General features: G+C 38.9%; 1 protein-coding gene across 8 annotated transcripts in view; it reads right to left on the bottom strand.

Annotated features, from left to right (window-relative positions):
* LOC102291985 (protocadherin-15) overlaps positions 1 to 12,905 on the bottom strand; it is a 209,037-nt gene that overhangs the window by 43,353 nt on the left and 152,779 nt on the right. For all 8 annotated transcript variants that reach the window (XM_005914101.3, XM_042225131.1, XM_042225128.1 and 5 more), the window contains 2 exons: positions 11,366 to 11,506; positions 9,924 to 10,036 (listed from right to left, as the gene is read on the bottom strand). In XM_005914101.3, coding sequence (XP_005914163.1) covers positions 9,924 to 10,036; positions 11,366 to 11,506 — 254 coding nt within the window. The remainder of the gene's footprint in view (positions 1 to 9,923; positions 10,037 to 11,365; positions 11,507 to 12,905) is intronic.

Genomic DNA, 12,905 nt, shown 5'->3' with positions numbered 1-12,905 from the left:
TGTTTTCAAATTATAGCATCCTGTTCTATAAAATGAGAGAACAATGTTTACAGCTTTTTCTGATCATGCTCCTCCCTGTGCTGTACTACGAGGGACTTATCCACCAGACGAAGAATTTCATTTGTATTCACAGCAGCCTTTTTTTCTTCGTTCCACAAGAAAGAAAAGCGGCTTTAATATGAAAAATATGAAAATACGAAAAACACTGGCAAAGCTGGCAAATTAACATTTACTGTGCAGCCAGACGCTGTTTGCCAGGTTAGCCATGTCAGCCCACAGGACATCACTTCACATATCATCCACCGGGTTATTTCGCATACAAGAGGAGCAAGCAATGTTTGGATGCTGGCGGATGACTGTGTTGTCCAAACTAAGGCCAGCTTTTTGAGGCTTGCAATGTGATACCACAAGGTGCCATGAGGGCACTGCTGCCCTTCTGCATGTTTTACACTCAAATTAGCCACTCTACTACATCAACACCTGGAGGTTTTACTCACAGAAAGAGATTAGTACTACTCTACCTAGCAGAATAGAGAAAAGCCAGCATACAAACTCTGTTGGGCTGGTCAGCACAAACTATAAAGACCCCTTTTTAATGTTGTGTGTGAGGGTCCAGTCACATGTCTGAAGTCGGCACATGAGAAGATAAGAATACTTTGCTTTAATACTGGACACCATGACCTGATGTGGTATTGAAAAGGAGACAGCCAGCTGGGATTTACTTGCCTAAAAAACTGTAAAAACTGAACTGAGTTCGTATTGGTTGGAAGCATTATGGGAATCTTGTGAGCCCAAATTCACTCAAGCAAGAAGGACACAGATGTCTTTTTCAGAAATACTTTATATAGCAATGATGATATAAAGAAGAACAATGTGAGTTCTTATTTCTTTATACTGAATTAGCATGTCCTAAAATATTGTGATGCATGGGGGAGCTCAAAACTAAAGTCAGATATGATATTAAATATGAATTCTGTTCATATTTGATATGTGAGTCATGGCATAAACTAAGAGACTATTATAGTTCATGTTCTGCCAAACTGCAAAACAGTTTCTTCCCCCAAGCCGTCAGACTCCTGAACACTCAGTGACTGGACTGAGACACACACACACCTTCATACACATCACTGCCTCAAGCACTTATCTACACAATCTCATACACAGACACACATGCATACCTTCATTCATCAAGTTACTTTTTGCACAACTCACTGTCATTGTTGCACTTTTCTATTGCACTGTTGTGTCTGTATTGTTCTGTTCTGTCTGGTGTTGCACTTTGTTTTTTGCAATTTTTGCACACTTGCACTTTATGTAGTCCTGTGTTGATTGACTGTTATATGTTATATGTAGCACGATGGTCTTGGAGGAACATTGTCTTGCTTTACTGTGTACTGTACCACTTCACGCGGTTGAAATGACAATAAAGCCACTTGACTTGATTTATCATCGGGCTGCACATGGCCGACTGAAAACTTCATCTATCAAACGCAAACAACGTTTCTACACATAATTGCTCTATATTGTTATTGAGTCTTATTTGGAAAGTTAGGGTGAGCCTATAATAGTTATCATACTGCTGTCTTTCCCAGCTCTCAGCATGGACCTTTATGTGATATTTGGGATTTGTGTGGTGAATGAGACGTGTCTGTTAGACAGCCAAGTTATGCCTGCCTGTTTAGCAGAGAGAAGTGAAAGGTCAGTGTGTTTCTAGTGTTTAGATGTTTAAGGCTCAGGGCACCAGACTCAAACTTGTGGCTAAAAATCAATCATGCCCTTCAGCAGCATGAAAGAGCTCCCCAACTTACAGCTGTGATTCAGGAGGAGGAAGAAAGGATAGCAGAAAAGCATGACAGATAGATGGAAAAAGAGAGGGCTTTTTCCCCTTCTTTAAATGTAGGTTTTCAGAGAGGCATAGTGGCGGTTGTGTGGGTGAGCATGCTACACGGTTTACAGCTAACCCTTTAAATGCTTGGCAATAACGATAGCTGAGTAGGCTGTGAACACCTCTATCACTTGTATAAATGTCTGGCAAAACAACAGTCCCAAGAAGGCTGCCAATAAAAGTGATGTATGCTATGAAAGCCTGTCATCTGACTAATTATTTAAGAATTACAACCTTGTCTGAAATGAAAATGTGATTTGGATTGGTTCTGTCTAAAAATGATAAAAGCAGTTTTCCACCTGATGTCAGGAACAGTTGATGGAGGATATGTAGTTGAGTAGCATCTTCCTGTTTAGTTATCTAAAATGAGCAGTAATAGTTTTGTGGAGAACATCCTTATATAGGCTAACTCAGTGTTTTTTGATTAGTAGCAAATGGCTGTGGAGTCCAGCATGACTGGTATTTCAAAGTACAGGGTATCTTGCAAGTTGAGGCATAGTGTAGCCATTTATGAATCAGATTACTGAGAACATTAAATCAGTCACTGTGGTCAGAGGGCATCTATAGGGAATTTATGCAGTGCTGTGGTCTATAAATATAACAAAACTGCAGACTAAAATACTACAGTATTACACGCTATAAACTATTACCACTGACATTCACATTAAGGACCAGAGTAACAACGTCTAATGAAGAAACAGGGAAAAGTTATGTTTCAAAGCTGTACAAAGTTGTTTCTAAAGGACTGTGCTTAAGCCTTGAGCCATAGCTAAATTCTTTATATTTTGCTAGAAAAATGGAAAATAGGTGTAGTGAATTATTGAAATATGTTCAAACATACATGAGAATACTGTATATAAAAGAAAGACAGGGTTTGAAGAACTAATGAGCTTGAAAGTCAATATTTGGTATGAACATCATCATTGTTCGACACACCCTGAATTCTCTTAGGTGGGCTTTCTTTTTATTTCTTAGATAAGTCTTCAGAAATAGTTCTCCGGGTTTCTTGAAAGCCACATTCAAGGCTCTTCTTTGGATGCTGGAGGCGTTTTATTCTGTTCTCTCTCAAGACTGGTTCAATAATCTTGAGGTCCATGGTCTGACGGGAGGCAATCCATGACTGATAGTGTTCCATTATGTGTTTTTCTATCCAGGTATGCTTTTACTACATGGGTAGTGTGTTTCAAATCATTGTCATTGTGAAAAATGAAGCCGTTGCCAATCAGAGGTTTTCCAGATTGTATGATACGGTGGATTCAACGCTAAAGATAGTTTTCTGCATTCAAAATTCCAGCAATTTTGACAAGACCCCCCACATTACTAGGGATGGGTACTGGTATCCGGTGCCATGATGGCACCGGTTCTGACATAAACGGTAGTAACCAGACCAAAAAGCAGCGCACATTTCGGTGCTTTTTTTTCCTGAGATGTGATTTTTCTAGATTCTAGCCAATCATTTTACGTTTCCGAGGATAGTAGGCGGGCCCAGGTTCTTTTAGAGCAGAGCTACAGATTAAAAATGCCCAAGGCGAAGCGGTCGAAAGTCTGGCTGTACTTCATAGCAAAATACGCAAACTCAGCAGCCTGCAACAAGTGCTTTAAGCTGATACTGTCAAAGGAGGTAACACCTCGAATCTGATGAAACACCTGGCGACGCATAGCGTTTTTTTAAAAGCCGAGAAATGCGCCGTATTTGATAGCTTGCTGTGAGACCTCACACCGAGCACATCTACTGCGGGTGTGGTGCCTGTTATCGAACCTGGAGTTAGCAACATCCCCCAAAAACCCGAAGAGTAGAGTCCTGGCCCGTAACCCTGCCAGTGTAGTAGAAATGATGACGGATGATGATGGCAGCAGCAGCTGTGAGTAGCTTAATGTTGTTCGTGTGTAATTTACGTTGAGTAGGTTAACTGCGTTATTACATTAATGCATGTAAAGTGAACTAGCAAACACCATCATAGCTACATGCGGCTGTCTTCTTGTTTGATGGCAGATACTCCCTTCACCCTGGCCAAAAAGGCTAAAATGACCAAAGAAAAAGTGGAAAACAGTTAAACATGAGAGGTTTTAGGACACAGTTTGTGTTTTTTCCATTGTTTAAGCACTGCTTCCATCCAAGAGTGATACCATATATGCCCTATAGCTGCAGAAAAGGCTAACATTGATATCTTTTTACAAAAAAAACAGCTGAACATGAGAGGTTTTTGGACCAATTTTGTGTTCTCCATTCTTTAAGCACCGGTTTGAGCACCGTTTAAGCACTGGCACCGTTTCAAAAGTATCGGTTTGGTACTGGTATCGGATAAAACCTAAACGATACCCATCCCTACACATTACTGGCATAAATTCAGCCCCAGTTAACAACAGAGCTTCCACTATGTTTTACAGACAGCTGTAGACATTCACTGTTGTATCTCTCTCCTGAACTCCTGTGTGTATGCTGATGACACTTTGAACTAGAAATTACAAATTTAGATTCATCACTGCATAAGAACTGCTGCCTCTGACTATCTCTCTAAGGGCTTATTTGGTACCCTGTTTTGTTTCCTTGACAGTAGATGGATCAACCGAAGGACCAGTCTCAGGTGTCTCAGGTCCAGTAGTACAGTAACAATCAATGTTTCCCTTCATTTCTTAAAGACACGGCGTTCATCTGCTGTTGTTAGTTCCCTTTAGGCCTAATGCTGCTTCTTTTGTCCTCTACAACGCACAGCATGCTGAGATATGCCAAGTTGTCAGCTAACAGCTCTTTGACAGTCACCTAGTATAGGTACTTGGTATTTGGGAAATACCTAGTATAGCATTTTATGCCAGTTTGACAGGCATAAAGAACTATTTAATTCCTGCCAAACTAGGTAGTCTTTGCCATTTTCACGGGTTCAACTAGAGAAATAGGAGCATATTGTGTGGTTTTGTGACAAGCTGCTGGTGACAATGTGCCTAAAATTTCTTTTCCTACATTCCCTGGGTCAGCCCTTAACTTTGGTGCCTTTAGACAGCTTGAATGATTCACGGGTCAGTGTTTAGTAGCTTAAATAACAAAAATTCCCTGAAAATATTCAGGTACTGGACTGAAACTTTTTGAAAATCAACTATAAAAGGAAAAGTACAACAACAGTAACTTTATATAAGGTTGAGTGTTTAAAAGTGTTTTTATGTTCATTTACATTATGCAAATAAAGGATATGCAAACATGTAAATTTAGCATACTGCCACTTTGTGTAATGGTTTAATTACTTGAGGTGGGAATGTGGGTGCAAGCACAAGCAGTGACACTATGTTGTTTATTGTGATAATGTTGACACTCTTCATTGTGCTAGCATTAAAAATAAGAGCATTGCTTGATGATGTGCTGTAGTGCTCTCACCAAGATTACTAAACTATTTATTGACAGGTATTGCGTAACGGCCACATGATATTCTTTCCATTTAGTAAAAAAGGCCAACTATTGCAATCTCCTGGAAAGTGTGCAGGTAGAATGAAATTTATATCATTTATGATAAGATTGTGTTGTATCAGAAAAATAACTAAGTAGAAGGAAAATACTCTGTATAAAACTGAATATTTGCTAGAAAAACACAATTATTTCCAGAGACATATGCTTAAAATAACACCCGGAAACAAATAGCATTACATGTTTAGTAATGTAACATATATGCAATGAGCATTTAGTTATAATGAGCACAAAACTTACACCAAAGTGACAGCTGACATTTACAGAAATACATCCCTTTGCTGAGGAGAAAATGAAGAACTATAAAATGAGGAGAGACGCAAAGGGAAGACAAAGTGAGAAAGAAACGGACAGAGATATAAGCTGAGAGGAAAAATTCGGGGGATGTGCGAGCTCGGCAAGGTAGGGGGGAGGGAGGAGGATGAAGTGGAGGAGAGCAAAATGACATACTCAGAAGCAGTGAGGCAAAAGTCTCATGTGATCTAGAGTAGATTTAGAAGGCGAAGTGCCGTGGGGGAGATAAGCAGCACGGGAAACTGCTCAGATCACAGGTTTGTAACATAGGGCCAGAGATGTAGCCTCAGTACAAGAAGGAGGATTCACATAGTGGGTCCATGTTAGATAGCAGCTTAGCCCTCCTCTCTAGTCACACACACAGAGAGAGAAAAAATATATTCAGTAAATATTCAGTTGCTTCCCATGTGCCCAGTGCTAAAGACTTCCCTAAAGGGTTGTGTGCGTGAGTTCCATTTAAAGGAGCCATTCACTCTGATTTAATGATAGAGCTCCAGAAAAATCTTTATCACCCAAAAAACCTGAGCAAAATCATTGTCTGCTCATTCACATTGATATAATTAATCTCTTCACAATCTTTCACATAAAAACACACTGGAAAGCCTTAAATGAATAGAGAATTAGTTCAAGCATATAATATATTTAAACAGTGTCAAATACTCATCCTGTTGCCTTGAAAAACTAAAGCATAGTAATTACATCATTCCAGTTGCTGAATCAACAAGTCAGCAAGGAACTGATGTCTGACAGTTCAGAAGGCAAAAAGAAGAGAAAATCTGCTGTGTGTGATTGAGAAGAGAAAGTGAGGATGAGAAGGGAAAAAGATAAAGTTTAATATACAATCTCAGTTCCAATAACTTTGAGATTATGTGTAGAATCTCAAAATCTTATAAAAAACATATTTTAAAAATAGCCAATTGAGGCATTTTACTATTTTATGAAAAATATTGACTCATTTTTAAATTGATGGTAAGCAATATGTCTCAAAAAGGGGCAAAAAAAGCCTGAAAAAGTCAGTTGTACTAATGAAAACAGGTGGAGGAACATTTTTGAACCAAACAGGTTAATTAGCACAAGATCAGTAACATGACTGGGTAGAAAAAGAACATCCTAAAGAGGCAGAGTTTCTCTAATATGAAAATGGACAGAGGTTCATCATCTGCAAAGAACTTCATACACAAATTGTGGAGAATAATGTTTCTCAACATGACATTGTGAAAACTAGAATATCTCATCATCTACAGGGCATAATATGATCATTTAAAATGAAAACAAATCATTGAAAACGTACAATTTTGTCACAGAAATCACTGCATGGGATCAGGAGAACTTCCACAAATTCTTATTTGTGAACTCCATTTATCATGCTATTCCCAGTTACAGGTTAAAGCTCTCCCATGAAAAGAAGAAGCCATGTGTAAACATGGTCCAGAAACATCATCCTCTCTGGGCCAAAGCTCATTTAAATGGGAGTGAGGCAAAATGGAAACTGGTCTCTGGTCAAACGAATCACAATCTGAACTTTTTTTTTTTTTTTTTTTGGAAAACACTGATGCCGAAGGAACCATGTGGCTTGTTATTAGCTCTCAGATCAAAAGCCCACAACTCTGATTCTATGTGGGTGGACCAGTGCTTATGGAATTGGCAGCTTGCACATCTGGAAAGGCATGATCGGTGCTGAAAGGTACACACAAGTTATAGAGCAGCACATGCTCCCACTCAGCATCCAGCACGAGCTTCGGGGATAGTCTTACATATTTCAATAAGAAAACACTAAACTGCGTACAGCGTTGAGAAAATGGCTTCATAGTAGATATAGGTTTAAGTAAATATTGAGATAATGCTTTTATCTACATTTCAGACAGACAAAAACAACAAGATGTTTATCTAAACTCTTCTGAAAAGCAAGTGGTAACATGCCACTAAAGCAGCAACTACGGCATAAGCCATTTATTTTATCCAGCATTGACTGGGAGCTTCTCATTTCCCTCTGACAGATGGAGGAGACCAACCATAAAGCAGTAGAAAAAAATCATTAAGTCAGTCAAAGCCCTGCAGAGTTGTTTTAATTGTGTGCTCTGGTGCTGTAGGCATAGCTCACCTGATTGCTGCTATAACTAACTGCCTTCACAGAGACAGACGAGATCTTCAGTGGACATTTAGAAAGTGATTTGTGTTCAGAAGGTTCCTTGGGGGGGGAGGACAATGTGGAGAGACAGAGTGACTGGGAATGAGGAGACAGATCATTGCGAGTGAGCAGATTGGATACTCTTCACTGGAGAGAACCTTGTCCAGCAGGAGAGGCTCAAGCACCTGGCTAATGCTTTCACGGCTCATAATTTACAGCAGGCCTTCCACTGCGTTTGGTTACCATTGTTAATGTGAAACCCTACAGAGGTCTATGCCTGTGGTCTCGACCTTCTGAGTGTGCTTCAGACATACCACTTATTCAAAGCATTAATCAATAGCCTTTTAACAGCTATGTTGCTGTGCCTGTGTATCAATCATTGAATAAAGCTGAGCAACGGAGGAACGTGAGCACACACACAAAGTGCTGGATTATAAACCATCAGGGAATTATTTATTTGGTGTGCACACACTGAACCATATGAGGAATGCACATATACACACACTCTACCAGGTACAAATTACCAAAGGTGAGACAGGCTGAAAGACAAAGCCAGGCACAAACAATGAAATAAAACCTAAAGTGCTGCGTTGACAGGTTGGTGAGGACTTACTTTTCCCTGTCTTATGCATAAAGGCCTACCGAACTCTGTTGCAGAAGACAGTCTTGCCAACACTCCCTAGTCTAACTGACATAGAAGCTAGTAAATCAATCCACTTAAAACATGCTTTACTTTAAGCTCCTAATGACCGCAATGTGCCAGGTAACTATGCCATCAGACCTTAACGCTTCACAGTCTGAATGCTGCAGAACTTTACCTACAGCAGCAAAAAATAAATAAATAAAAAAAATAGAAAACAACCGTTAACACTAGTTTGCCCTCATCAAAGAATATTTTTCTCAGCAGTGTCAGCTGGCAGGTTAATAATCCATGTTTATTTTGAATTATAGTTTAATTCTAATTACATTTATATAATTCAATTATGTATGACTTCTTGGCCTCCTTCTGAGTCAGAGTATTATCAGCCCACCCAACCTTGTAGATGAGCATGTCTATAGCGGGTATATTGTATGCGAATCCACTAGTCATCTTAGGCCACTGTAGATGATGTCTTCTCATCTTGCATCTTCCTCTGCAAGTTTAACAGTCTAAGTGGTTAATCTTGACAAAAGAGACTCTTAATAAACTCAGAGGAAAGCCCTGTTTCTCCCACAGACAGACACAAATGTGATTTACAGCAGCGATGATATGCAGCATCTACCCTGCAGCTCTAATATATATTTATACATAAAACTCAGTGATCAGTCAAGCACAGAGAAGAGCATCATGGAGCTGGGAGATGCCGTATTAGAAATGATACCTCTTTGCAGAATATTCATGACATGAGAACAATAACGCAAACGGATCTCCTCAGCTTTTATATCCCCGGGAGAGCGCTTAGATCAGCGGGCCAAATGCTCCTGGTGCGACCTAGATCTTGGCTCAAGACCAGAGGTGACCAGGCATTCACCGCTGTCGCACCCTACCTCTGAAATAACCTCCCTCTAGCTATTCGGGCGTCTGATTCAATTCAATCTTTTAAATCTCGATTAAAAACTTATTTGTTTAGCCTTGCTTTCCCCGCCTCCTAGAGCCCGCATTTTTGGTGTACTGTAAGTTATCTTTTTCGCTTTATTAATATTTATAATGTTTTAACCTTCAGCCTTTCGGGTTGTGCCTACTATGCCTGGTGTATTATTGGTTAGTTATGTGACCGGCCTGTTAGTATATTTTATTTGTATTTTGTATTTGTATTTATTATTGCTCTAACTCGTTCTGTGAAGCACTTTGGCATACCTGTGGTTTTTTAAATGTGATATATAAATAAAATTGTCTTGTATTGTATTGTAAAGCCATCATTAACACAGTTATAAATGTTCATGAAATTGTGACCTCAAACCCTTTGTGCATATCACCACCTGCTTAAATATTGATCAGAATATTGGGGAAGATGAATGTGATGTGACCACAGACACAAATGTGTCTTCAGGTGTTCTTGTCCACTTTCTCCAGCGTTTTACACCTATTGCCCCTGTCTAGCACTACAGCCTAAACTGCTCTTTGGTGTGTGAAGTTACAGGTTGGAGGCAGCTACATCAACAGCCGTGTCAAGGAGACTTACGTGTACTCTTCCTGGGTGAAGATTGGGATGCGAGAAGGCTGAAGGACTGTGATCTCCACCAAAGTGCTGTTAGACTTCACTGGCTCCCCATTGTCATAGGCTATCACAAAGAGCTGCAGTGGAGCAAGAGAAAACATGTGAACAAAAGACACATGCAAATGCAAGAACTAAATTAATACATTTTTTTTAGCCTCAACGTCTGCTCTCTGCACAAATAATTCCTTTTTTGGGGATTGCCAGTCATTTTTGCAAACATGTTCGGCATCCTAATAAAGACACAACGGCAAATCTGCTGTGGCGAGCAGGCTGCAAAGCTCCCAGAGAGTGAGAATGAACGTATTGATCTACATTCATAGACTGTGGAGAAAGGAGCTCGGGGAAGGGGGGGAAGGGAGGGTGGGGCTGAAAGAGAATGAACATAAAAATGTTGTTTCTTTTAAAAAAAAAAAAAAAAAAAAAAAAAAAGAGTGTAAGTAAAAGAAAAAAAAGACAGATTAGGGCACAATATGCTGCAGCGCATGCTCAAGTGTTCACACCCACAAGCCTATGTAAAGTCACTGGAAATTGTTAAAAATAGCTCTATGTAAAATGCCTGGGAGGGGATTTGTTTTATCTAGAAAACTATATTATTTGTCACAGAGACAAGTTAGTTAAAATCAAAACGTTATTTGATTTTAAAGTATCATTTTAAAAAAGACTGCACACATTTCTAACCCACTAAAATTTAGTGGAACTTGTATCACTTTAAAACAAGTCAGACAGACAAAAGACAGCACTATGACTATGATGATTTTATCATTATACCATTATAATCAATTGTCAGTTCCACTGCTGCAATCACGTCATGATTACATGTTATATCACGTCATTACTAACTCGACATGTCAAATTATTGTGAATTTTTTAAGCCAATAAATATCTTTTTAAATAGATTTTATGGCTTTTTTATCAGCCAAATAAAGTGCTACTTTATTGAGTAGAGTATTAAAGCAGAATTATGTCAGTCATGAATTACAATCACCGGCTATTTCCCCAGTTATATACTGTCCTGTAATAATCAGGCTTTCAGCACCACCACTGTATCTTATATCATATTTCTCACAATCACTCAGCTGATAATCATAACTAAACACCGTTTACTGCCACTAGCACACCGGTTGTCTTATGTGCTATAAACTACTCAACCACAACATTTAAGGCACTGACAGGTAAGGTAAATAGCAGTGGTCATCCTGTTAAAATTAAACCTTGGGTCCAGGCATTCATACAGATGTCACAATAACACATACCACCCACCTAAACATAATTCAGCTTTAACTCCTTTAAAAGCTTAAACAGCATATCTTTTTTTCTGCCTCATCTCTGCAACCATTAAGTGACACTGACACTTTAAGCAAAGGGACCTCATCACCACCTCTGCTGACATAATGGCTGTCACTCACGTTAAAGGTGACACTGGGCTCTTCATTGAGGTTGACCTTAGTGATAATTCTCCCCGTTTCTGCTTCCACATCAAAAATACTCCCACTGTATGGCGATCTGTTCAGATCCACTCTGTAGCGAACCAAACTGGCCGGAGTACCCTGGAGGAAGGAGAAAGAAGAGCACGAACAATATCAATGCAATAACAATCCACTTATCTGGACCCCACATTTTACATATTCAAATGAAAAGAAAAATGATGAAAACAGAGTACTTCAGGGTAATCTGATACAAAATGCAGTCAGGTCATAAAGGACTAGTAAAAGTACTTGCTTAGCAACACGACTCATAAATGTTATATTTTGTTATTTTATTATGCAACAGAACTGCAGTGGCTTATGTTTAAAAAAAATTTGCTCCTGTCTCTATAATAGTTCTTGTCAATTTTAAGAACTGAGAGCTTTTCCTCATAATTTGGTTCTCATCAGATACTCCTAAATAAAATCATTGTTATTCATTGGTTCAAATCTAGTAATCTAATTGGAAATAATATTAAGAAAAATTCATAAATTCATCTTTTTAGTCTCCAAGGTAACACACTTTGCATTCATTAATGCCAGCCTGGACTTTAATATGAACCTCTGATTAACATTAACCACGGTTGCTGATTACTAATCATCTCTATAGCTTATCTTATTCTAGTTCCCTCCCTGTGGACCTAAAACTGAGTCTGATTTTTAATAATCTTCTTGAAGCTTTCCTTCTTTGGCTGAACAGCTTTTGCTCCTCGGGGACTGGGTAAAACCTGGAACTAGAGAGAGGTAAAGCTTGTAGTAGCAGTGTATCTCTTGGGAGGCTTACTAACAAAAATGTGTCTCCTAGAGGTTACAAAACCATCTGAGTGAATTCACTAAGGGGATAAAACAAAATCCAATCTCTAAAAGCTCTTCAGATTGTTTTCTGACATTTAATTGAAAAGATGTCAGACCAGGACCACCAATTACGGAAAAAAATATCCCCCACTAACTTCAGTAGTAAGACCTCTGCAGTGATGGCAGCAGCTTTGCTCTGGTAGTGCCAATATCTGTTTTTTGTGCCCATAATTTCTCATTTGAAGTGTCTAAGTTAATATCAAGACCATATTGTTATAAATAAACAGAAATAAAAAAAAATAAGACCATAATGCTAAATAAAGAAATAAATAGGAATAAAAATAAAAACCCAGACAGCAAAACTATTCACTGGAAAAGAGTGCTTTTCTTTATATCCTCATATTCCTTGAGAAACTAGAAATTAAAAGCAATTGGTGCTCCACATAACTCAGGAGAGATGTACAAAAATATGTAAACTGTTGAGTGTTGTTACAGGAATATTTGTCCTTGTCTGCCGTGTCCACAGAAACGTTCAGCTGCACAACCACTTGGTCTTGTATGACATTCTACACATGGGATATGAATTTTTTATAGACACCGCCTGAGTGAACTCACTGTCGTTAACATTGCAAACAGGCGCCCAAAATGTCATGCATGACAAGCAATGCTCAAATGCAGTAAGAGAGGG

Source organism: Haplochromis burtoni, unplaced genomic scaffold (genome assembly GCF_018398535.1).
Source record: "Haplochromis burtoni strain Fernald_Lab_line unplaced genomic scaffold, NCSU_Asbu1 Contig_7, whole genome shotgun sequence".
Classification (NCBI taxonomy): Eukaryota; Metazoa; Chordata; class Actinopteri; order Cichliformes; family Cichlidae; genus Haplochromis; species Haplochromis burtoni.
The sequence above is the reverse complement of the archived record's forward strand: the minus strand, read 5'-3'. Positions and strand labels throughout refer to the sequence as shown.